At 48.5% G+C, this 24,365-nt stretch overlaps 1 protein-coding gene and 2 non-coding genes across 16 annotated transcripts; 2 read left to right on the top strand and 1 right to left on the bottom strand.

Annotated features, from left to right (window-relative positions):
* Positions 1 to 779: 779 nt before the first annotated feature.
* LOC113462082 lies at positions 780 to 870 on the top strand. Its single transcript, XR_003384305.1, has one exon. It is a non-coding gene; the product is annotated as a small nucleolar RNA R38 (small nucleolar RNA).
* Positions 871 to 1,014: 144 nt separating this feature from the next.
* Positions 1,015 to 1,100, top strand: LOC113462087. Its single transcript, XR_003384308.1, has one exon. It is a non-coding gene; the product is annotated as a small nucleolar RNA snoR20a (small nucleolar RNA).
* A 14,724-nt stretch (positions 1,101 to 15,824) lies between these two features.
* Positions 15,825 to 23,654, bottom strand: LOC103699691 (barley B recombinant-like protein D). 14 transcript variants are annotated; one of them, XM_026801945.2, is made up of 4 exons: positions 23,107 to 23,654; positions 22,663 to 22,784; positions 18,560 to 18,630; positions 15,825 to 17,382 (listed from the first exon to the last, which is right to left on the bottom strand). In XM_026801945.2, the coding sequence occupies exons 2-4, from the start codon at positions 22,730 to 22,732 to the stop codon at positions 16,396 to 16,398; spliced, it is 1,128 nt and encodes a 375-aa protein (XP_026657746.2). In that variant the 5' UTR covers positions 22,733 to 22,784; positions 23,107 to 23,654; the 3' UTR covers positions 15,825 to 16,395. The 14 variants fall into 14 exon arrangements, with proteins under 14 accessions (XP_026657746.2, XP_026657747.2, XP_008779973.2 ...); XM_026801946.2 differs by having other exon boundaries at positions 23,173 to 23,654; XM_008781751.4 differs by lacking the exon at positions 22,663 to 22,784 and adding an exon at positions 18,892 to 18,942 and having other exon boundaries at positions 23,173 to 23,654.
* Between the last annotated feature and the right edge of the window lie 711 nt (positions 23,655 to 24,365).

Genomic DNA, 24,365 nt, shown 5'->3' with positions numbered 1-24,365 from the left:
AGTAACAGGATCCATGGGCCATTGGTTGAACTACAAGTCTGATTTTTCAAATTAAATACTCAGAGAAATTGCATCAAATAATACGGAAATTATACAAAACCAATATTGCCAGCTTTGCAATTTTTGGGTTCCGTATCTGGACAGAGATGGGTTTCCAAATATAGGCTCATTTCGGCTCATACTCCAACCCGATCGTTTTAGGCCCACAGAGCCCGTTAAGTAAAACCATCATCGGTCACTGGCCATTGGATCGCCCTCACACGCCGCTCGACGGCCTAGATTAGTATCTCATCAAAGAAGAAACCCTAGGTCCCTGATATCGCCGTCTCCTCTAAATATCGATATCCTCCTCCCCGTAACCTGCATTCGCTCCGCTCGCTCTTCCTCTCTCCCTACCATCTCTCTGTTTCTCGGCTGCCAACTTCCCATCCCAAAGATATTGCTGTGCCCGCTTCTTACGTGCAGCAAAAGCTCGTTTTCTCCTTCGCTCTCCACCATATTTTTCTTTGATCCGTTTATATAGCAGATAGTTGTATGGAGTGCCTAAATGATGAGCAGTCATTGGAAGGGATGCATCCAATCCATTGATTGGGTGTGATGATGCTCACTTTCGCATGAATAGGAAGATCTGATAGGCTTTCCTCCATTTTTCATCCTGTTGCACCTATATTATTTTTCTCTTTCCCCACTGCGTTTTTTAAAAAATTTCTATTTGTAATGTATTTTTATTTTATGGAGTCTGATCAATATGATATGTATAGTTTTATATGCAATAACAGCAGTGTGGATGATGAGAACATGAAAAAAATTACAGTTATCCCTGTCTGACAAGTTTACATGGATGCTGACAATGTTCGATCTGACACATCTCTGCTGTTTATTTTTGATTTTTTTTTCATATTTTTATGTTAACCGTAAACCATGCTTGAACTTTTATTTTTTTTGTTATTATGAATTTCCTTTTCAGTGTTGGTGAATGGCGTAGTGTGTGTTTTTTTTAATTTAATTTGTAATGCCAATGATGACAAGTTTAATGGCTGAAAGCAGGTTCTTTCACTTGCTTCTTGTTGAAAATTGCAAGAACTAGGACGGTCTGAGGCATAGATTTTCCGAATAAAAGAAATTGATATGTTTTAAAGAAATTTTGTTTTATAAAGAGAGGAGAAGTTTATATTTAAGCCTGTGATTGTTGATACTAACACCAACTATTCCAAACATTGATCCTGGAGTTATTTTTCTTCGTATATGGGATCAAGCAATCTCACCTTATGACCTGCATTGAGTACAGTACAGTCATGGAGTTGGCTATGGATTGTCTTTTTTGGTTCTGTTAAATTGTTTAGATTCTTCATTGAGGTTTTTCTGTTTTTGAAACCAGCGAAAGAGTCAGAATGAAAATAGAGAGAAATGAGGTCTGTGCACCTGTTGAAGACTTCTGCTATTGAAGAGCTTTGTAAGAATGGACCAAGAATATAAGATGATGCAAGCTCGCGAAGGATTTTATGCTGTAGGCTATAATTTGTTTTACTGTTTTAACTTGTTGCTCTAAACCTCTATTGGTATCTGAACTGCTTTTCCCCTGGTTGATGGTTTTGATCCTGCTTTTTTGTGGGAGAAATTTTAAACCTGTTTATTTTGATGCTAGAAGTAATAGGTAGTGCAGAAATATGTTTAAGAACCACCTCTTCACGACAAAGTTTCCCTCTAGAATCTAGCTATCATGACCAAGTCAGCTACTACAAAGTTTCCCTCTTTTTCTCTCTTGAATGCAAATCTTACATTCTTTGGTGAATTGAGATTGCATCTCTCTCTCTCTCTCTCTCTCCCCCCTTCATCATGGAATTTACTTCATGCTTCACTCTAGATAATGAAGATCAAACAATTCTGGTTAATTGTTGGAATTGGAGAACAAACCTTGGCCATCCAAGATATAAAACAAGGAAGCCAGATGCTTGGAGAGAATGTTACAATCAAGCAGAGCCTGCCCCCCCCATGTCTTTCTCCACAAGGGAATTATTTCATCTTTCTTACCTTCTGATAATGGCTGAATCTAGCCATGAAAAATTCTTGTCTATTTATTCTAAATAAAATGAAACGCATGTATTGTAGTATGAAACGTAATTGAACATAATGGAACAAGGCCAGATCTTCTCCCAAAATGAAAACGAGCAACTTCTCCAGACCCAATAAAGAGTAGGAAATTCACTTCTATGTTGCAACTTGGATTAATGGCCGCATCAGATGCCAGTGTCCAATGAGTTTGTGCTGTGGATGCGTACCTGTAACATAGTTTGATTGGGTTTAAACAATGGGGTCTGGTGCTAGGCCTTGCTAAAGAAGCCATATGATATCAATACTCCAGTATGAACGAGCACACTGAGCGGATAATTTGGTGTTCCACCTGGATTGAAGCAGAGGCTCGTTACTTAGATCATTCCTATAGTTGTTTTGTGGAAAAGAACGCTTATTAAACCTCATGAATAGTTATGGAATGGCATTTGAACCTCATGAGCTTATTAAACCTATTGTTGCTGTAGTGGAAAGAACGCTTAAACCTACTGTTGGGGGCATACGGTTTTCCCCCAGTAATACAATAATCCTGCCACCGGAAGACTACGCAGTCGACGACCCCGGACGGCGCCCGACCCCAGAGCGTCCGATCCCGGATCATCCGACCTAGAGGACTTCCGACCTCAAAGGCGGGTCTTTGTCGACCACCTGCCGCGGCCGTACCTCTCCGAGGTCCGGCCAAGGGCCATATCCTGCCACTGCCCCAGCATTTATTACACATGATCCTGGCAAATCCTCAGTTCACGCAACAATTAATGTGAATTTCCGGCCTACGCAACAATTAATGTGAATCTCCGGCCTACGCAACAATTAATGCGCGTGGCTCCTTTCATCTACGGATCCTCAGTTCTCCACGGCAAATCAGCTCGGCAGAGTCCTGTCCGCCATGATAAGTCTGACCCCAGCCTCACCGCCGACATCAATGCAATGATTCACCCGATCGCGTGACGGCTCAGGTCGTACGACGGCCTTACCTCCGACATCAGTGTAATTATTTACTTGTCCGTGCACCAGATCAAGCAACGTGCCGAGCTGTACGACGGCCTTGTCCGGTCACATCGCAGGTAAACCCCCCTATAAAAAAGGGGGGGGGGGGGAAGAGGAAGAGAAAAAAACACTACTGCTCCCATTTTCTTTAAACACTATTTTGCCCCCCTTTGACTTAAGCATCGGAGGGCCGGCGCCGGAAGACCCGGCCACCGGCTTTTCTGCAGGCACCCCGACAGAGGACGCCGCCCGCCGACGCATCATCACTCCCTCGCGTCCGCCGACAGCTCCCCCTCCTCGACGGACGATCGCCCCCGGGTCCAATTTCCAGCAATAGTTGGCGCTAGAGGAAGGGCCCGAGTTGCGATCATGAAGTTGAGAAGTAAGGGAGCCTCCAACATCTCCCGGCGTCCCCCACAGAGTCCTGGACATTCCGTCCAGAATTCACCTGCTCCGGCTGACCCGGTTCCTCAGGTCCAGTCGGAGCAATTCAATGCCCTGGTGCAGCAAGTCTAGGCCTTGGCGGCCGCCGTTCAAGGCCTGCGACGTGAGGAGGCCTTACCAACGCTCCCCCCGCAGGCCCAGCTCTTGCCGGAGTCCCCTCCCAACGGTCCGGTCCCCCAGGGCCAGAATCTTCATGGCTCTTCAAGGGCCAACAATGAAGGGCGGACCTCCCCCCGGAGAGAGCTGCCTGGGGAAGGTCCCAATGGAAGACCCCAACCCTCTGAAGCCGAATCTGCCCCAGACCACCGTGAGCCGGAGCAAACCACGGCGACGGTTCCTCGGGTTGGGGAGCTCGATAGGAAAGTCGAGCACTTGGAGCGCCAGATTGAAGCGCTCCACAGCAAGAAGGCAAGACAAGATGGGGATTTTGAGTTCACCACCAAGTCCCCCTTTTCCCGCCAGATCGAGGATGAGCCGGTCCCCTTGAGGTTCAAAATGCCTCAAGTGGAGCCCTACAATGGAGTCACCGACCCCCTCGATCACTTGGAGAGCTACCGAGCTCTTATGGCCCTACAAGGATCCTCGGAGGCTGTGCTTTGTAAGGCCTTCCCGGCGACTCTTCGAGGGACAGCTCGACTCTGGTTTTCTGGGCTAAAGCCGAGCACAGTATCTTCTTTCGAGCAACTTGGCAGACAATTTGCCACCAATTTTGCCGCCAGCCGACGCCAACGGCGGACGTCAGATTCCCTCCTGAATGTCAAGCAGAAGGAGGGAGAGTCCCTGAAGGAGTATCTGGACCGCTTTACCGCCGCCACATGGGAAGTTCGCGAGCTGGACCAGTCCATAGCCATGTCAGCTTTAAAGACTGGGGCCCGCTCTTATCGATTCCTTTTCTCTATCGAGAAAAGCTTCCCGGCCGACTTCACCGAGATGCTGGCCCGAGCTCGGAAGTACGCTAAGGCCGAAGAGGCAATCGCCTCTAGGCGAGGCGCAATCGAGCCCGCCTCAAGAAAGCAGAAGAAACGCCGCGAGGAGCGCGGCCGCCAAAGAAGCCGATCCCCTCGCCGAGAGAAGAATCTCCCCCGACTGAGAAGCCCGCCTCGGCAGCGGGGACAACCTCAACGGAGGACCTCACCATGACCAAGGTCCCCACCACGGCCTCGGACACACCCAGGGAGGTACGAAAATTACACCCCTGTCAACGCTCCCCGGGCCGAAATTTTGATGGAGATCGAAGGCCGGGATTTCTTCCGACCTCCACCTCCCATGCGGGATACGGGATTCCCGCGCAACCCCAGGAAGTACTGTCGCTTCCACCGAGACCGCGGACACGACACGGAGGACTGTATTCAGCTCCGAGACGAGATCGAGACGCTTATTCGCCGTGGGGTGCTCAATCGGTTCGTTCGGAACCGACGCGAAGAAAGGAGGCCAGTGGAAAACGCAGCACCTCCGAGAATCCGGATGACAACAGGCCCATCGCCGGCACCATCAGTGTAATCGGAGAAGCCTCGGCGGGAGGACCAGCCCAAGGAATTTCCCCGAAGCGCCCGCGTACTGCTGAAGTCATTTCGTTCTTGGACGAGGATTTGGAAAGGGTTGAGACCCCTCACGATGACGCTGTGGTCATCTCCATGATTGTCAATAAATTCGATGTAAAACGTGTCCTAGTTGACAATGGAAGTTCAGCCAACGTTTTGTACTATCATGCCTACCAAAAAATGGGGTCACCAGAAGGACAACTCCGAAAAATTAATGCCCCACTTATCGGGTTTACCGGAGACTCGGTCCCGGTCGAGGGCGAGGTCAGCTCTCTTGTTACGGTCGGCCTCGCTCCTCGAGAAAGCACTGTGAGGACGGACTTCCTTGTGGTCCGTCTACCCTCGGCCTACAATGCCATCCTGGGGCGACCAGGGTTAAATGCCCTCCGAGCTGTGGTCTCGACCCGACATCTACTCATGCGATTCCCCACCAACCGAGGAGTAGGCGAAGCCCGCGGGGATCAGCTGGTCGCCAAGCAGTGCTACATGGCGGCTCACAGAGTGAAGCAGCCAAACGAGGCGCCGGCCCAGGCAACGGGTCCCTCGTTACCCATAGAAACCCTGGACGCAAGGGATAATCCCTGGAAGAAGCAAGTGGAGCCTAGTGAGCTGCTTGTTCAAGTTCCCCTACGAAAAAATCTTCCCGAGCTAACTGTGCAGGTCGGCTCCGGCCTTGGCGTCCGCGAGAGGGGTCACCTCATCAGCTTCCTGCGGGACAATGCTGATGTCTTCGCCTAGTCGCCCGCTGACGTACCAGGAATTGACCCCGAGGTCATAGTCCATCGACTCCAGGTGAAGCCAACCAGCCGACCTGTGAAGCAGAAAAAGAGGGGCTCCGCCCCGGAACGACAACGGGCCGCAGCCGAGGAGGTAGACAAACTCCTCAAAGCCGGCTTCATCCGGGAGGTCTCCTACCCAGATTGGCTCGCCAACATAGTCCTTGTAAAGAAGGCCAATGGGAAATGGCGCATGTGCGTGGACTACACTGACCTGAACAAGGCCTGCCTGAAGGATAGCTTCCCCCTCCCAAGTATCGACCAGCTCGTGGATTCTACCTCAGGACATCAACTACTGACATTCATGGACGCCTTCTCCGGATACAATCAGATCCGGATGGCGCCGGAAGACGAGGAGAAGACGGCCTTCATCACCGACAAGGGCACCTATTGCTACAAGGTGATGCCTTTCGGTTTGAAGAATGCTGGAGCCACGTATCAGAGGCTGGTCAGCCAAATATTTGAGGACCAGATCGGCCGAAATATGGAGGTCTACGTGGACGACATGCTGGTGAAAAGCCAAGTGGCGGAGCACCATGTGGCCGATCTCAACGAAACATTCTCCAAGCTCAGGAGGTACCGAATGAAACTCAACCCAGCAAAATGCGCCTTCGGAGTCACCTCTGGCAAAATCCTGGGCTTCATAGTGACCCAGCGTGGAGTTGAAGCCAACCCCGAGAAAATTCGGGCGCTGCAGGAGATGACGCCCCCAAAGACAGTCAAAGAAGTGCAGCGACTCACTGGACGGATCGCCGCCTTGGGGAGGTTCGTCTCCCGATCGGCCGAGCGCTGTCTCCCCTTCTTCAAGATCCTTAAGCGGCCAAAGGACTTTCTGTGGTCAGAAGAATGCCAGCGGGCCTTTGAAGAGCTCAGACGCCTTCTGGCCTCTCCTCCGCTGCTCACCAAGCCTCAGCGGGGCGAGGTCCTCTACTTATACTTGGCCGTTTTCCCGACCGCGGTAAGCTCAGTCCTGGTCCGGGAAGAGGACAAGCTCCAAAAGCCAGTCTACTACATCAGCCGGGTCCTCAGGGATCCTGAGACCCGATATTCTAAACTTGAGAAGACAATTTTCGCCCTTATCATCTCGGCTCGGAGACTCCGCCCTTATTTTCAAGCACATACAATAGTCATACTGACCGACCAGCCTATGAAGCAAATATTGCAGAGGTCGGATCGTGCAGGGAGGATCGCCAAGTGGGCGGTAGAGCTCGGGAAATTCGACCTCGAATATCGGCCCAGGCCGGCCATCAAAGCTCAAGTTCTCGCCGACTTCCTTGTGGAATGTACCTTGCCGGACGACCCTGAGCCACCATCTGCGCCTATGGACGGAACCCCGAAGCAACCGTGGGTTCTATATTCGGACGGGTCTTCAGCTTCGGGGGGTAGCGGGGCTGGATTAATCCTCACCAGCCCAGACGGAGTGGTGGCCGAGCAAGCCTTCCGCCTCGAGTTCCCGGCCTCAAACAACGAGGCGGAGTACGAGGCGCTTATTGCTGGGCTTAAATTGGCGAAAGAACTGAAAGTGGAAGATTTGAAGGCCTTCAGCGATTTCCAGCTGATAGTGAGCCAAGTCCAGGGGGACTTTGAAGCGAAAGAGCCATCAATGCAAAAGTATCTTCAAAAAGTGCGGGAACTTACGTCCGCCCTAGGCTCTTTCAACATCCAGCACATTCCCAGAGCGGAGAATCTCAGGGCGGACCTGTTATCCAAGCTAGCGACCTCCCGCATGAGCGAGCTTTCTAAGGAGACGACGCTCGAATATCTTCGGACACCCAGCACGGAGGAACCCGAACCCACCATGTGCATCGACTTCGAGTCGAGCTGGATCGACGGGCTCGTCCGTTATCTCCGGGACGGAACCCTCCCTCAAGATGAGATTGAGGCTCGCCGGATCAGGCGTCAAGCTCCACGGTATGTCCTATACGAAAATAGGCTTTATCGTCGATCATTCACTTCTCCCCTCCTCAGATGTCTCCGCCCTTCTGAGGCGGACTATGCCCTCCGAGAGGTCCATGAAGGAATTTGCGGAAACCACCTGGGAGGTTGGTCGTTAGCCCATAAGATCCTGCGACAAGGATATTACTGGCCCACCCTCCAGAAGGATGCGACGGACTTCGTTCGGAGGTGCGACCGGTGCCAGCGGAACGCCAACATCCAACGCCGACCTTCGGCCCTGCTGACCTCAATCACCGCCCCCTGGCCGTTTGCCCAGTGGGGAATCGACATTCTGGGACCCTTCCCTCTGGCAACCGGACAAAGAAAATTTCTGGTCGTCTCCATCGACTACTTCACCAAGTGGGTCGAAGCTGAACCTGTGGCTCGGATCACCGAGCATAAGATGCGGGACTTCGTGTGGAAGTCCATTATCTGTAGATTCGGACTCCCCCGTATCCTTATATCCGACAATGGCCGGTAGTTCGACAACGTCCACTTCAGAGAATTTTGCTCTGAGCTCGGCATCGACCACCGCTTCACCTCGGTCGCCCATCCCCAGACAAACGGAGAAACTGAGGTAACAAATCGTACTATTTTGCAGGGACTCAAGGCCAGGCTTGACCGATCCAAAGGACAATGGGTTGAGGACCTGTACAACGTCCTCTGGGCTTATCGGACTACGTTCCGATTGCCCACCGACGAGACCCCCTTCAACCTGGCATACGACACGGAGGCTGTCATCCCACTGGAAATCGGCCTCCCTTCCCCAATAGTGGAGCATTACGATCCTGACTCCAACTCTTCTCGGCTCAGAAACAACCTGGATCTCGTCGAAGAGACACGAGAGGTCGCCCGGGTCCGTATGGCAAGATACCAACAAAAAACGGCTCAATACTACAACTCTCGGGTCAAGCCCAAGCTCTTCAAAGTAGGGGACCTCGTCCTCAGGAGGGCCGAGGCCTCTCGGCCAACTGAGCAGGGAAAGCTCGCCCCGAATTGGGAAGGGCCGTATCAAATCGCCCGAGTACAACGATCCGGAGCATACAAGCTGAAATCTCTCGAAGGGACCCCCATTCCGCGAAGCTGGAATTCCGAGAATCTACGAATGTACTACCAATAAGACCCTTAGGGGTTCAAGACAACCAAAAACACGGATTCGGTCTCCTTTTTACATATGATCCGACCATTCCAATAATTACAGTTATCTCTTCTAACCTTGGGTCGTTTGTGATCCCCAGATTCCTCGGCCAAGGTCGGGATGCCTCGAGGCTCGACCGTAGAGTCCCAAACTCCCTCGACCTCGGAAAGCGTCGCAGGTCGGTAGCGCGTTCCCAGACCCACCGACCTGGCGCACGATCCCTCGACTAAGGTCGAGATGCCCCGAGGGTCGACCGTAGAGTCCCAAACTCCCTCGACCTCGGGAAGCGTCGCAGGTCGGTAGCGCGTTCCCAGACCCACCGACCTGGCGCACGATCCCTCGACTAAGGTCGAGATGCCCTGAGGGTCGACCGTAGAGTCCCAAACTTCCTCGACCTCGGGAAGCGTCGCAGGTCGGTAGCGCGTTCCCAGACCCACCGACCTGGCGTACGATCCCTCGACTAAGGTCGAGATGCCCCGAGGGTCGACCGTAGAGTCCCAAACTCCCTCGACCTCGGGAAGCGTCGCAGGTCGGTAGCGCGTTCCCAGACCCACCGACCTGGCGCACGATCCCTCGACTAAGGTCGAGATGCCCCGAGGGTCGACCGTAGAGTCCCAAACTCCCTCGACCTCGGAAAGCGTCGCAGGCCGGTAGCGCGTTCCCAGACCCACCGACCTGGCGCACGATCCCTCGACTAAGGTCGAGATGCCCCGAGGGTCGACCGTAGAGTCCCAAACTCCCTCGACCTCGGGAAGCGTCGCAGGTCGGTAGCGCGTTCCCAGACCCACCGACCTGGCGCACGATCCCTCGACTAAGGTCGAGATGCCCCGAGGGTCGACCGTAGAGTCCCAAACTTCCTCGACCTCGGGAAGCGTCGCAGGTCGGTAGCGCGTTCCCAGACCCACCGACCTGGCGTACGATCCCTCGACTAAGGTCGAGATGCCCCGAGGGTCGACCGTAGAGTCCCAAACTCCCTCGACCTCGGAAAGCGTCGCAGGTCGGTAGCGCGTTCCCAGACCCACCGACCTGGCGCACGATTCCTCGACTAAGGTCGAGATGCCCCGAGGGTCGACCGTAGAGTCCCAAACTCCCTCGACCTCGGAAAGCGTCGCAGGCCGGTAGCGCGTTCCCAGACCCACCGACCTGGCGCACGATCCCTCGACTAAGGTCGAGATGCCCCGAGGGTCGACCGTAGAGTCCCAAACTCCCTCGACTTCGGGAAGCGTCGCAGGTCGGTAGCGCGTTCCCAGACCCACCGACCTGGCGCACGATCCCTCGACTAAGGTCGAGATGCCCCGAGGGTCGACCGTAGAGTCCCAAACTCCCTCGACCTCGGGAAGCGTCGCAGGTCGGTAGCGCGTTCCCAGACCCACCGACCTGGCGCACGATCCCTCGACTAAGATCGGATGCCCCGAGGCTCGACCGTAGAGTCCCAAACTCCCTCGACCTCGGGAAGAGTCGCAGATTGATGGAGCATCCCCAAACCCCCTCAACCTCGGCGGGCGCCATAGGGCTCATGAGAAGCCCGAGCTCCTCAAAAGTCAAAGAATGACTCCGGAAGTTGGCGAGGAGATAAGGCCACCTACTCTGATACGAGGGGCGCAATTTTGGAGACACAAAAGGTACATCCTATTTGATGCCCGCCTTGTTATATTTATCTACGTATTGACAGTGAAACCCCAATTGAAATCGGGACCTTAATCTGGCCAAGGTCGGATTGCTTCTACAAGTCGGTGTAAGATTAATCTCCCGTTGACCTTGTGCATGCTTCGTCTACCGACGATCTCCACCACAACTCATATAAACCCTTATGGGCAAGGGCCAAATTCAGCCCCCATGCCCAAACTCCGATGTCAACCTGTGAAGATAACCTCAAAGGCCGAGGTGTTCCTTACAGGCCCCAATCTCGCTCGCCTGAATCTCGGCAGAGTCCGAGGGCAATGACTGCGAAAAACCTGGCGACGATGTGACTATTGGCCTAAGCTCCCCTTTAGGGGACAACTTTCTTACGGGCCTGCGCCCCAAGAGCCAGGCTCAAAAGCTTGGCCGAGCACCTCGGTAGCGACCTATGTAGGTCTAGCGCGGCCCCACTTGGGGGCCCGAAGCCCGAACCCGGAGCCATGAGAACCTAAAAGCCAAACTTGGCAACCTCTGCGACCTACGAATCCGAGCTACAAGACTTGGTGAAATTTCCTAAAGTCTAAGCTCGGAGCCCCCCCTAGCTAGCGTAATCAGAGTTCGGACACTTATACACACCAGAAGAAAGGAAAGACATAGCCAAAGAACATGTCTTTATTAATATTATCCGAAGGCTCGGATACGAAGTCGAGAGTCGGCAGAAGTACCGACCTCGTTTCCGAGTGAAAAAGACAGAGAAGAAGAATAAATGTAGAAGTGAAAGAAAAAGCTTTCATTGATGAAACGCCAAAAAGCTAAGTACAAAACTAGAAGCCGGCCTTTTACAAAGTTGTAGGCCGACCTCGTTTACAATGAACAGAGAAAAAACCGAAGTCCTAAGAGGCGGCGGCTTCATTAGCATCACCCTCGTCGTCTACAGGAATGACTTGCGGGTCTTCAGTAGGCGCGGGCTCAGGGTCTGCAGCGGGCGCGGGCTCAGGGTCTACGGCGGGGGCCTCGGCTGGTGCCGCGAGAACAACCTCGCTGGTTTCACGAGGTATGGCCTCCGCCCTCGCCGGTTCAGCTGCCTCGGCTTCGACCTCAGCAAGGTCCTCCTCGGACACGAGGGCAGCGGGGATATCGTCGTCGTCGTCGTCGGGGCCGTACCCGAACCTCATCCTCGGACGGACCGTCGAGAGGTCGAACTGAGGGCATATCCGGGCCATCTGCTTCCGGAAGTTGCCAAAGCCCCGGAGGAACCCGTCCACAGTCTCCTCCTCTAACATATCGCGGAACTCTTCTGACTCCTTGAAGAGTTCCACGGCGTTCTCGGCCCGCTCGAGCGCCCTCTTCTCCCGGGCCTCGAGCTGCTCGATCTTGAGGCGGAAGACCCCAGCCTCGTACTTCAGACCCGCGACCTCGGACTGGGCCTCCCCCAGGCGCGCCTCCGAGGCACGCAGGGCCGATTTCGTCAACGAATGGGCGGCCCTCTCCTCTTCGAGCACCTCGACCACGGCGAGTCGCCCGGCCTCGGTGGCTTCCCTTCGCGCTTCGGCTTCGGCCAGCGCGGCCTCCAGCTCAGCGACCCTCTTCTTGGCTGGCTCCAGCTGCCGGCTGAGTCGTCGAGTCTCCGCCTGGCAACTTTGGGCAATAAACACCAGGGAGTCGACTTCATGGATACGCTGCAAAAGAGGAAAAAAGAAGAAGAAAGCAGCTATAAGTAAAAAGCAGGCAGTGTATGCATAAGTTAGTAGCCAATGAGAGGTTAAGGCAATAGCTCACCCGAACAGTATTACAGTAGGTACTGTCGACGATCTCTTCCAGCGACGCCCTCCGGAACTCGGCCCGGTCCGCTGGAAGCATGGCGTGCCGACATACCGCGCGCGCGGTATCGGCATCGTGGAAGGCCGAGCTCCCCTCAAGGATTGGGGACCCCGGCTCGGCTGACCTCCCCGCCTGATCCCTCGGGGAGCTCGGCTCGCCCGAGCTGGGGACCTCGAGGCCCCTGCTCGGCCCGGGCTCTAAAGGCCGCAGTCGGATCACCATCGGTCCTCCCCGCTGGGCGACAGGGGTAGGACGGAGTGGGGCTGCCGAACCCGCATCGCCGGTATCTGGCGCTCGCCTTCGGGCGTCCGCAGAGACCCCCGCCTCCGGGCCTCCCGTCCCGGCCGAGGTGGAAGCAGCGGCCGACTTCGACTTCTTCCGGGGCTGAGGGATGGCCCCGCCGGCCTCGGCCTCCCGCCTCTTCAACCGAGAAAAGAGGGATGTGCTGCTAGTCGGCATGTGGGGGATGTCTGAAACCAAAAATTTTTTCGAGTGTCAGACCAGTGTTAGCGAAAAGAAGAAATAGGTAAAAATAGGACGAGACAACTATTCTTACCCTCGGGGCGCGCCGAGCTCAAACCCACGCTCGCCAAGGCGCCCTCCCGTAGGAGCTCGGTTAGGTTGAATCCTTTTCCGAGGGCCCGTAGGGAGTCCAAGACCCTCAGCTCCCTCCCCGAGGGATCGGAGAGCCTGTTGAGAGTCTTCAACCGAGGATGCCCCCACCTCGGGTTGAACCCCCACGGCACCTCGGATGCAAGAAAGAAAAATTTCTCCTTCCATTCATGAATAGAGGAAGGGGCACCCTGGAAGAGCGACATACCGCCCCGAAAGGCGAAGTATAGCCACTCTGCATCCGCCGGGTTTTTCTTTAATAAAAAACACCGGCGGAAAATGCTCACCGAGATCGGAATCCCGTGCGCGAGGCACAAGGACAAAAACCCGATGATAGTTCTCCACGAGTTCGGAGCAAGCTGTGCTGGACGAGTTGATACTCCACCAGCAAGTTGTTCACGAACTCGTGAACAGGGAACCGCAGGCCGGCCCAGAGCGTCTTGCGGTAAATCGCGATCCGACCTGGGGGCGGCCGCGTCACCCTGTCTTCCGGCCCTGCAGTTTCGAGACGAAACCCGGGCTGGAAGAAGAACCGGGAGCGGATTAACTCCAGCTCCTCCCTCGATAAGCTTGACCCTACCTCCTCCGGACCAAGACCCATTTTTTCAGAAAATTGAAGTAAACTAAAAGATGAGAGGAGTAGGTAGGAGAAGAAGGGAAACCCTAAATAACACTGGGCAAGAACCTACGGAAAGAGTCGCCGGAAACCGCTCCGGGGACCGTCGGCAAAGTATCGTTGGGAGAGAGAATGGAGGTAGGGACGACAAAAGCAAAGGGCGACCAAATAGGACTATTAGGGCAAACTCGAGGGGCTTATATAGACCCCCCTGACGGCCCGGATTGGCGGGCTTAGTTTCCATCCCCCGTCCAGATCGCGCCAGGTGTCAACCTCGGAACCCGAGGCACCGCATTCACTCCGGATCAATATCCCGGGTACGCAACCGAGGCGCCGTCCCATCGGATCTCACGGCCTCATCATAGGCCCACTAAACCGGATCACCCTAAAAGACGAGCGGACATCACCTCCGCTCCCTTCATTTAATAAACCTCAGGGACACGTGGAGCGCCGAGATAACCCCAGCCTCCCAGATCGTTATTCCGCCAATATGAAATCGGAAACGTCCGACCTCAGATCATGCAACGTGCTCATTTCGAAGCGCGAAACGGCGTGCCTATTTAAGGAGGCGGTGTCGATTATAAGGTCGAGGCGCCACCTCATCGGGCCCGGGGAGCCTCGTTATGAGCTCGCCGTTCAAAGCGATCTCGGAAATCTAAAGGGCGTAATCATCATCATGGCTGCTTCGAGATACGTAAGGGTGCAGACCCCGTCATAAGTCCGCTGTATAAAGCGATCTCGAAGGGCCAAAGGGCGCAGCCCACACCATAACTACCTCGAAATGCCTAAGGGCGCGGACCTCATCATAAATCCACCACATGAAGCGACCTCGAAGGTTCAAAAGGCGCGGACTTCGTTACAGAAGCTTTAGGGGTGCGGGCGTGATCCCCTTCGACCTCGATAACCACGATAACAACTTCTACTTCCCACGTCCGAGCCTGCAGCTCGAACTCGGAAGTCGGGGGGTAGTGTTGGGGGAATACGGTTTTCCCCCAGTAATACAATAACCCTGCCACCGGAAGACTACGCAGTCGACGACCCCGGACGGCGCCCGACCCCAGAGCGTCCGATCCCGGATCATCCGACCTAGAGGACTTCCGACCTCAAAGGCGGGTCTTTGTCGACCACCTGCCGCGGCCGTACCTCTCCGAGGTCCGGCCAAGGGCCATATCCTGCCACTGCCCCAGCATTTATTACACATGATCCCGGCAAATCCCCAGTTCACGCAACAATTAATGTGAATCTCCGGCCTACGCAACAATTAATGTGAATCTCCGGCCTACGCAACAATTAATGCGCGTGGCTCCTTTCATCTACGGATCCTCAGTTCTCCACGGCAAATCAGCTCGGCAGAGTCCTGTCCGCCATGATAAGTCTGACCCCAGCCTCACCGCCGACATCAATGCAATGATTCACCCGATCGCGTGACGGCTCAGGTCGTACGACGGCCTTACCTCCGACATCAGTGTAATTATTTACTTGTCCGTGCACCAGATCAAGCAACGTGCCGAGCTGTACGACGGCCTTGTCCGGTCACATCGCAGGTAAACCCCCCTATAAAAAAGGGGGGGAAGAGGAAGAGAAAAAAACACTACTGCTCCCATTTTCTTTAAACACTATTTTGCCCCCTCTGACTTAAGCATCGGAGGGCCGGCGCCGGAAGACCCGGCCACCGGCTTTTCTGCAGGCACCCCGACAGAGGACGCCGCCCGCCGACGCATCATCACTCCCTCGCGTCCGCCGACAGCTCCTCCTCCTCAACGGACAATCGCCCCCGGGTCCAATTTCCAGCAACACCTACAGTGTGTTGTCCGGTCTACACCAATGCTGAAATGGAACGTAACCACAAAGAATAGCCATAACCATCAAATGTACTATCATTTACCCATTATCCCTTGCTGCAAGCTTTTTCAAATGTATTCCCTTCCAATTTCCATCTACTTCCCTTCATCCACAATTCTTAGAAATTAGCCAAGATTTCATGGAGCCCTTTAGAGAATTTTAAAAAGAATTCTGACATGTTTTACAGTGCTCTAGGTTTTAATTGACATCAAAACTTACAAAAACATAGAATTTAGCAAGTTGTGCATGTTTTTTTTCAGAATGGTAGATTCACGATCTCCATTGTGAAAAAAATTTGATCAGTGCTTACCATAAATGGCGATATTGTTGCTTAGGAGATGACTCCTGAAGTCAAAACAGCAGCAGAATTTTCCAGGGCATGAGAAAACATGCAACCTTGCAACAGAAGAAAAGTCGTCACATTGTTAACGATCACAGATGGATTAATAAGGATGGCTGAAGTTCCCGACAACAGCATCAAGCAGATGAATCTGATTTCCTAGTCAAAACAATTTTCCACATCTGAAATTCGGCTATTTCTTGATGCTTCTCCATTGACCAAATGTACATTTCACTGCAGTACATTAAATAATAACCTACCAACTATTTATTTTTTCCGAATGCCGTTTCCCATATAATTAAGAAATCTCTGAAGAAGATCCATCTAGCAATAATAATCAAAGTGTTTCTGTGCTGAAGAAAATACCACCTCATGGTCTCCGGCGAAATTAAATATATACAGATAACTTACATATTCAGCATTCCTAAATTTTCACTCCCAGGGCAATTGACATAAAGACAGAGTAACCAACCACCTAACATCAGCACACTACCCTTATGTTCATTAGATGCTGATCCTATGCTCCTCTGGAGCCATCATATTCCTCTAGGGGAACAAAAAAAGACTTGGCAGGGAAGAGAAAGATCAATCACAAAAACTGCTCTTTTCCCTACCCTAATTCTAAAAATCTAAGTCTCATCATAGTATTTACCTCACTTGATTGTGATATAGCGATTAGTTCCATGCTTAGCCCAATTGTCCTTGAGGTCCACTGGCTGCGAGAGATCGTGGCCCTCTGCTGCCAGCCGGCTGAGCAGCTTTCTGAATGCACCGCCGCTCATCTTGCGCCCTCCCACACGGGCATGCCGCTTGTTGGGCATTACCGGCAGCGGGTACATGGATAGTGTGGTGGTGCAGCAAGCCGACTGCCACCCTCCGTTCCCCCACTTGTAACACGGCTGGTATTTTCCTGTGCATGAGCAGACAGGCGTAGGCATTGTTGCTTCGTCAAAGGTGACCTGGTTCAGACCCAGATCCTGACCCTTCCACTCTTGATGCTTTGTCAGAGCTACCTGCTTGTTCAGATCATCCCCACCTCTGATTTCATTCCTCCACTCGCTGGCTGGCTTAGCAATAGTGACTTGCCTGTTCAAGTCTTCACCTCCACCCTTTCTACTCTTTCGCGGGGACTTTGAAGACTTTTTGGATGGAGAATTCTGGGCTTTGGTCTCTTTCCTTGGCCGTTTAGCCTTACGGCCCTTTGCAATGCTCTCGGAAGCTGTTGAGATGGGAAATGCCTCAGTTATATGCATCTCTCTTGTGTGGTTGTAGGGAGCATCTGATAGTTGTGGTGGTGAGGGGTGAATATGCTGAAGGTGTTGCTGCTGGTGGTGGTGAATGTGTTTCGTCCCACGAGGAGCTGTGCACCCAGGAGGGCATGCGGATGCTCCGTTACCATTCAAGCCATTCTCACGAGCATACTGAAGAGCTGCAATAGCATTGTCTCGTTCCATGATGGCATTATTCCGCTCGGCAATTGCAGCATCACGTTGGAGGATTGCCATGTCTCGTTCAGCTAAAGCAGCTTTCTTCTCAGCAAGGGCTATATTGCGTTCTTGAATAGCATTGTCACGCTCAGCCATGATGGCCATGATCTTTTTAGTATGGTTCTCCTTTAGCTGATGTTGAGGCATCATCCACTATCATATCATGCAAAACAGAATGATCAGAAGTGCAATCTAACCATTAAAACAAGGGTGGGGTATGCTAGTACAGTGTTGTTACAGCAAATTGTATGCGAAGTGAAAAATTTTAGGTACCCAACGCGAGGGAGTAATGATCTGCAGGTTAGGTTTAGTTTTCACAAAATCAAGTGATGCCAATACTTAAAAGGATTCACAACTCAAAACTGCAGCAACTCACACTCATGCTTACCGGGCTATTAACAATGAACAGAACTGAGCACATCTTTACATTTTAATGCAAAAAACTATAAAGAATTATGGATAACACTCCTAAAATTCATATCCTAAAAAAGTTGAGAGTCGCAAGGAAACAAAAAAATGGTCCAGAAAACACACCATTCTTGCACTCAAGAATACTTGTATCATTTATTTAGCCACAAGTTTAGGTCTCATTTAATAACACCCTTGAATATGTTAGAGCACCATCATGAATTTCATGAAAACAAAAATCAGTAATTACACAAAATTAGACAAAAAATATCACATACATCAGAAGATCCAAAGTCATGATAAAACAACAATAAGTAAAGATTCTTGGACTTCTATTTGTCAAAATTTCCTTCAGGCAAGACAAGGGGAAAAAATAAAGGTCCTGGCATGCAGGTTCTAACTTAAACTGAAAACCTATAGAGATCATTAGAGAACATTGAGATACTTGACCCAGGTGGCCAGGTGCACAAGGCAAAAGCAAGCTTGAAAAGTGTAAGATCAGATTAAATTGTTTGAGAGGATAGGAAGACTTAACAAAAACTGAAATCAAGAAGGATATGAAGAAGAATACCGGATGTAGGACATGGACTTGGTAAGGAAAAAATACCAAGATATGCTTCATTAAATTGACCATACCTGAATGGGATAAGGCAGGCTAGTTACAAACTTAACAACTGAGATTATGAACAGATAGAGAAAAGAATAGGAAAAGAGAAGTTTGCGCTACGAGAACATTAGGGCGTGGGCATTAGAATACTTTTTGGCCTGCAGTTTCAAGCTATAGTCACAGTTATACTCAATGACATGAGCACTAGAGCAGTTAGTAAGGAAAAAAAAGAGTGATGCTGAAATATCACTTCTTGATATGGTCGGATAAAAAGCAAATATGAATAGATATTTCTTCGTATATTTTCTTCATTACCTGTGCGTGCACTTGTTTATATTGATCTGTCTTGTGCCTCACGTTCTCCCTCTGCCCACCGTCATCCATATCTGCACTCACTTGCAGCAATAAACGTATAAAACTTCTGATGCCTGTTGCAGGTTCTGGGTATTGTTCATTCAGCAACAAACTGCCAATTAGATAGTTGACAGGCTATGTTTATAAGAGAGAGACACATAGACACACACAGAGAGTGAGAGAGAGCATCATTGGAGTAAAAACCGAAGAATGCTTTCAAGGAAAACTTATTAGCAAATGGAATAAAGAATTTCTGTGAAAAATGACTCGTGGGCTAAAGTTCAAGAGTTCACCATTTCAGTGAGAAGTCAAAGCTATGTTCCCCTTGAAAAGCAGATAAAAGTCTGACACAAAAAAATGCTTATGAGTAAAATTATTAACTCAAAATTGACTAATATAAACCAAGATAAACCACCCAATAGGATTAATAAATTGTGCTTTTTTTATTGCCATTTTTCCTTGAGGAGATTGGAAGTCAAATACATCATGGGACAGGGAACAGAAGGGCAGCTTTGGTCAGATAAAGTCTTACTCAGTGTTTAGCAACCCATGGACTCTTAATTGAAAAAAAACATCTATGCACTATGAATAATCATAATAAACTCATAAGTTGCCATCATTAGTGTTCTCAGAGTTATATTATGGCGATCCTCATCTTACTAATATTAAACTCATTAGTTAACTCTATTACTACAGGTTGATATCAATATCGGTTCCATTTAAATTAAGAAAGATAGACTGCAATCCATTTTTTCCTTCTTTTTTTCGTGAGATATTATTAGAATTTATCTCTTTGTCACTCCTAAGAAGCAGCTTAAATGTACCCAACAACTCTAGATTGGTCTCCACTGAAATTCTTTTCCCATATCATGCTTTTGCATTGTCACCTTAAGGCCTCTAGGAGGCTATCGCATATGCTGCTAAAAATGTGGCATGGATGAAAAGAGGCTGCACCTAAACTTAATTAAGACCTGGATGTGACTGACTTGCCAACTTAAAAAGGCTAATCATTGGGTATAAGTAATCTTAGATCAGATGGATAGGATAATATCTTTTCATCCATGTCGGAAATGAGACTGCAAGAGATTCACTAGGAAAGAATTTTATGCAATTAAGAATCTAAAGTACAGTTATGCTAGGTTTCTTATCTCGCCCAAATGGGGATTCTAGACAAGGATGGCAACATGCATGCTCATGACCATATATACTGCAAACGATTATGAGAACTCGGTATATATTTCTGCATGATGTTAATCATTGGATGTTTTCCACTTGACTTCGTCCTAGCCACTTTTGCTTGTCTAGCATATCCACATAAAGGTGAGGATCCACTAATTTCTGCCCCAGACTGTTTGAAATTAAGTTGAAATGGAATATGTGAGGTTAATGTCACAAGTGCACTTGGTCATTTGCAGGTGCCTTAGGTCTAAAAGTACTAGGTTTGCCTTGTTCTTTACAAAAAAAAAAGCCTAAAGACCTAAGAATGACAGCATTGACTTAGATCAATTCATGCGAATGAGAGTGTGAAATGATCACTGCATAGATTTGGAACAGCCAGTCTGTGATAGATAGTATGGGGCCAATGACACAAACCATGTTGTGGGAGAGTCATGTCACTCATGTTGATATTGAAAGAGGCAATTGTTGCCATAGTACATGAGAAGAGGATCAACTCTGAACAGGTCAGAAGAACAAGTTTGATGTGCAAAAGAGATGACAATATGAGAAATAGGCTAGGCATGAGAACTGTAAGGTGGTTAGAAGCAACTGTAGCAAACGACAAGCTGTGACTTGCAACTTAAAGGAGACAACGGAGATCAAACAAGGCAGTCCCAAGTAAGAAGGTCAGATGAATAAGGACTCATAAACCCAGTGCCAAATAGTTTTGATAAAGCTTGAAGAACGTGGTTATAAATTTAAATACAAATCGCATATGTGCTATATAGTACCAAGGAGGTGGCCACTTTTTCAAACCCTAATTGTTTCTTCATATATCACATCATTATCCAGGAAGATTATTCGCCATAATGATATTTTAGCATCTTTCAATAACATTTTACATTTGCTTCGATCTTAAAAGAGCAGATTTTTCCCATTTTTGTTTGTTTTTTTTATCTAGCATAGTTAATGTTGCACATTAGCAATTCTCATGCACATTTTGCACAGTTTTGGGTGTTAGAATTTTGGGTGTTCAAAGTATGTTCATTTCCTTGTGCAGAGCAATTGGGAATATTTTAGAGAAAAAGCAAAGGTCTAAAAATGATTTCCTTGAATGTCCGTACTGCATTGTTCGATGTCACTATATGTGACGTAAGCCCTTAATTATTGCAGCCAGTGGGCAAGTTAGTCACTTGTTAGCACGATGCCAAGATTAAAATATATATTTTATACCCATTTTTGATTAAGAACTTATCAAAAACAATTTAAATAAGTGTTGTGCCAATCTGTGCCAAGTGATGAAACTGGGCCGATAGTATGTGCCAGCCAGCATGGCCTAGTATTAGCAAGGCACAGAAAATATGCTTATCTTGTCCATCCTTTGCTATCAGGGACATAACTCTCATTTGGACATCATGGCATATAGCTTTCTCTGAACAAGCTTAGATAGAAACTATGATTTATTTAATGCTCAACTTACTGTGCATTTATAGAGACTAGAAATGGAATATTAGCGACTCACTAGCAAACAGATTCATTGCATTGATTGCTGGGTTATCCCTCGCATTAAGTTTCTGTATAAAATTACAAATGCACTAAATTAATATCATATGTTGAATTGTCATTATCCATAATTGCTACTTTAGAGGGAGGTAATGGCTTATTAGTCATTTCAAGCCAAATCCCACCAACTGAGGGACAACTTTGAAAGTCAACTTAGATGTTGGAGAGCAAGTTAAGTACAATCTCTTTGGTGAACCTATAGACAAATATAACCTTATGAGTTATGACCGTATCAACTATAAAGAAAATGAAATTTGAAATTAAAATATTAAAGTGAATGTTTTGTTTTCCTTTTTTTCAATACTGTTTTCTTTCTTTGTTTTTGACCCCGTTTAAGAAAAGCCATCACATAGCTAAGATTCTGCAAGATAGTTAGATATTGACTTGACTCTAGGGAAATAAAATTATTTAAATTCATGAAGCAGAGGCAAAAAGGTGTCTGAAACTATGAGAAAGGTACAACATCAAAACATTAATAACTTAGCTTTTGGAAATTAGAGTGAGATTGTTACATAAACCCTCTCCAAGGTTGAACGGGATATTGCAAACAGGATATAGCTCCAAGGTTGACTATCTCGAGGAAGAAATTCGGTATTTGGCATTGCAAATGAAGAACCCACTTTAAAAACTCTATGGAATCTAAACCCGTCACCCACAATATGAGTGCCTCCTTATTATAATCTTTTGTGAGCACCCTTCCCCATTCACACACTTGAAGCTAATCCCAGACCTAAGTGCATGTAAAATGCCAGTGGTAATGACCATGGGATTTAAATTTAAAACAAGATCAAAGAAAAATGGACAATAGGATCTAAAGTAGTCCTAGTAAGTTAAAAAATGTCACAAGATTCTTAATTCTTCTTACACAAAGTTATAGTATAATAAGTGAAGTTACAGAACAGATCGACATGAAGAAAGATTATAGAGAGTGCCAATGCAAAGTTTCTAATGCAGCCACATCAATATCATCAAAATGAGTTAAAAGTTTAATGGTTCATGTGGTAACTTCAGGATACACATGAGCAAACTTGCAATAATTATTAGCTTACAATTTAAAGACAGTTTCCATCTACACTTATCTGTTTTTCATTGTTTACTACCCAGAGCTAATAAAGAAGACGACGATGAATGTTAACCAGTCATTAGTTTTTGACAACCTAATCTCCAACGGTAGTATTAGCAATCTGATTTTTGAGCATTACAATCCAGAGAAAAGCCAACATTTTGCACACCTAATACTTTCTTACATGATATTCACTTAGAATTAACCCAATATGCACCAGATCGACAAGTTGTCAATTAAACTCTGTGTTGGATAAGTCAGCCCAAGTTCACGGGTTCACCTGCACTCCTATACAAGTACCAATAACAACAGTCTGGCCCATCTCCAAGCAAATCGTTTAGCTCCCACATAGCTTTAAGGTGCCATCATTCCCAAAATCCCTAAAGATATTTACATGAATCTCTGCTACAAAAAGAAAAGGCCCATGCATTAATCAAACACCAACAACGTCTACTCCCGATTTAATCCAAACCACAACCACATGAGAACCAATGAATCAGATCCAAACAGCAGATAAATTGGAAGCCAACAACGCGGGATTCAACTCAAGTTTCATCGGGTCCAGAAAACGCATAAAAGGTCCGATTTTTTTACAACAATTAACCATACATGAAGTCATCAGAAAGCTAAACAAAAGACATGCGTAAAATCCAGCAAGGAAATCATAAGTTTCGATACAAATAGATAGATAGAGAAAAGAAGAGGGCTAAGGGAGAAATCTTACCTCCGAGAGACAAGAGGGGGGTGGGGGTGGGGGTGGGGTAATCAAGAGAAGAAGAAAAGAAAATACCCCAAATTTCCTTTCTTCCTCCCCTCCTCGTCGTTCTCTTCTTGGGATTAATACCTTGGGGAAAATTGCTCCTTTCCTTCTTCTTTTCTACTGTTACTTTCTTTTGTTTGCTTCCCTTCGCTAGTTCCGAGTCTCCTGACCCCTGGGGTCCGCTTACCCAGCTCTCTGACGAACTGGATTAACCCCAGGAGAAGGGTTTGAATGCCCGGAGATACCACTCCTTTGTCCCCCAAGTCCCCAACTCATTTCTTTCTTTTTTTTCCGGGGATGAGGAAGGAGGCAGGGGGCTAGGTTCTTAATAAGAAGAGGGAAAGGATTTCCAGGCCTTCCTCTTGGGTTCACTCTGGATGACTGGGTTCAGACGAAGCCTTCCATTCCCTTGGGACCAGAGTTTGGATACGGGCCTAGATGTTAGGGCATGGGAGATCTAGTAAAGATTATGGTAAGAGAGAGAAGGGGGAGGAGGAAGTCCATTGGTTGAGCCCTCATGCCTTAGGGTTAGGGTTCCAGCATGGTTTGATTGATTAATTAGGGGTAAAAAGAGAGGAATCTAGCTAAGTGAATGAACAGTTTGAAAATTTTGGTCAAATAATTTTATTTAGGTCAGAGAAGAATGAATATCTGAAACATGCTTTTTCTATTTTACTAAAATCCTTCAAAAGTATACTTTCTTTAACTTCTTTATTCTGGTGCCAAACAAATAAAAACTTTTGCTTCACAAAACAAAATTGATTACATGGATTTTATTCAAGTTTGTTTTAGCTTATTTTCGAATCAAGCATGCCTTAATGACCTTCTCTAGTTACACCAAGGAATTGTTTCAGGCATAAATCCCTACGAACCAGCCAAAAGAATATTTTTAATTTAAGGAGGAAAATGCAAAATCCATCATTTACACTCTTACAATCTCTTATGATTTTTTTCTTTTTTATTTCCTGCTCACGTTAAATAACCCTTATTTGATTGGGCTCTTTTGGTATTGAACACAGTCTTGATCATGTGTATATTTCTCTCGTTTATATGTTGCATTCAGTATGGTACCAGAGACTAAAGGAGCAATAGGAAATTCTCTGAGTGGTTTTCTTGATAAAGTTAATGTTCCTTGTCCCTATCCTCTCGATTTGTTTCTGGTAGCATATGTTGTTCCACTCTACTGAACATTCTTTCTATCCATGTCCCAAGGCAATCTGAAT

Source organism: Phoenix dactylifera, chromosome 2 (assembly GCF_009389715.1).
Source record: "Phoenix dactylifera cultivar Barhee BC4 chromosome 2, palm_55x_up_171113_PBpolish2nd_filt_p, whole genome shotgun sequence".
In the NCBI taxonomy this organism is placed as follows: Eukaryota; Viridiplantae; Streptophyta; class Magnoliopsida; order Arecales; family Arecaceae; genus Phoenix; species Phoenix dactylifera.
This window is presented reverse-complemented; position numbering and strand designations above follow the sequence as displayed.

Coding starts and splice junctions, on each gene's coding strand:
- LOC103699691 (XM_026801945.2), bottom strand. CDS start 22,732: ATGTGGGAGCTAAACGATTTGCTTGGAGATGGGCCAGACTGTTGTTAT. Junction 18,631..22,662: donor GTACTTGTATAGGAGTGCAG/GTGAACCCGTGA, acceptor AAGTGAGTGCAG/ATATGGATGACGGTGGGCAG. Junction 17,383..18,559: donor ATAAACAAGTGCACGCACAG/GTAATGAAGAAA, acceptor ATGATATGATAG/TGGATGATGCCTCAACATCA.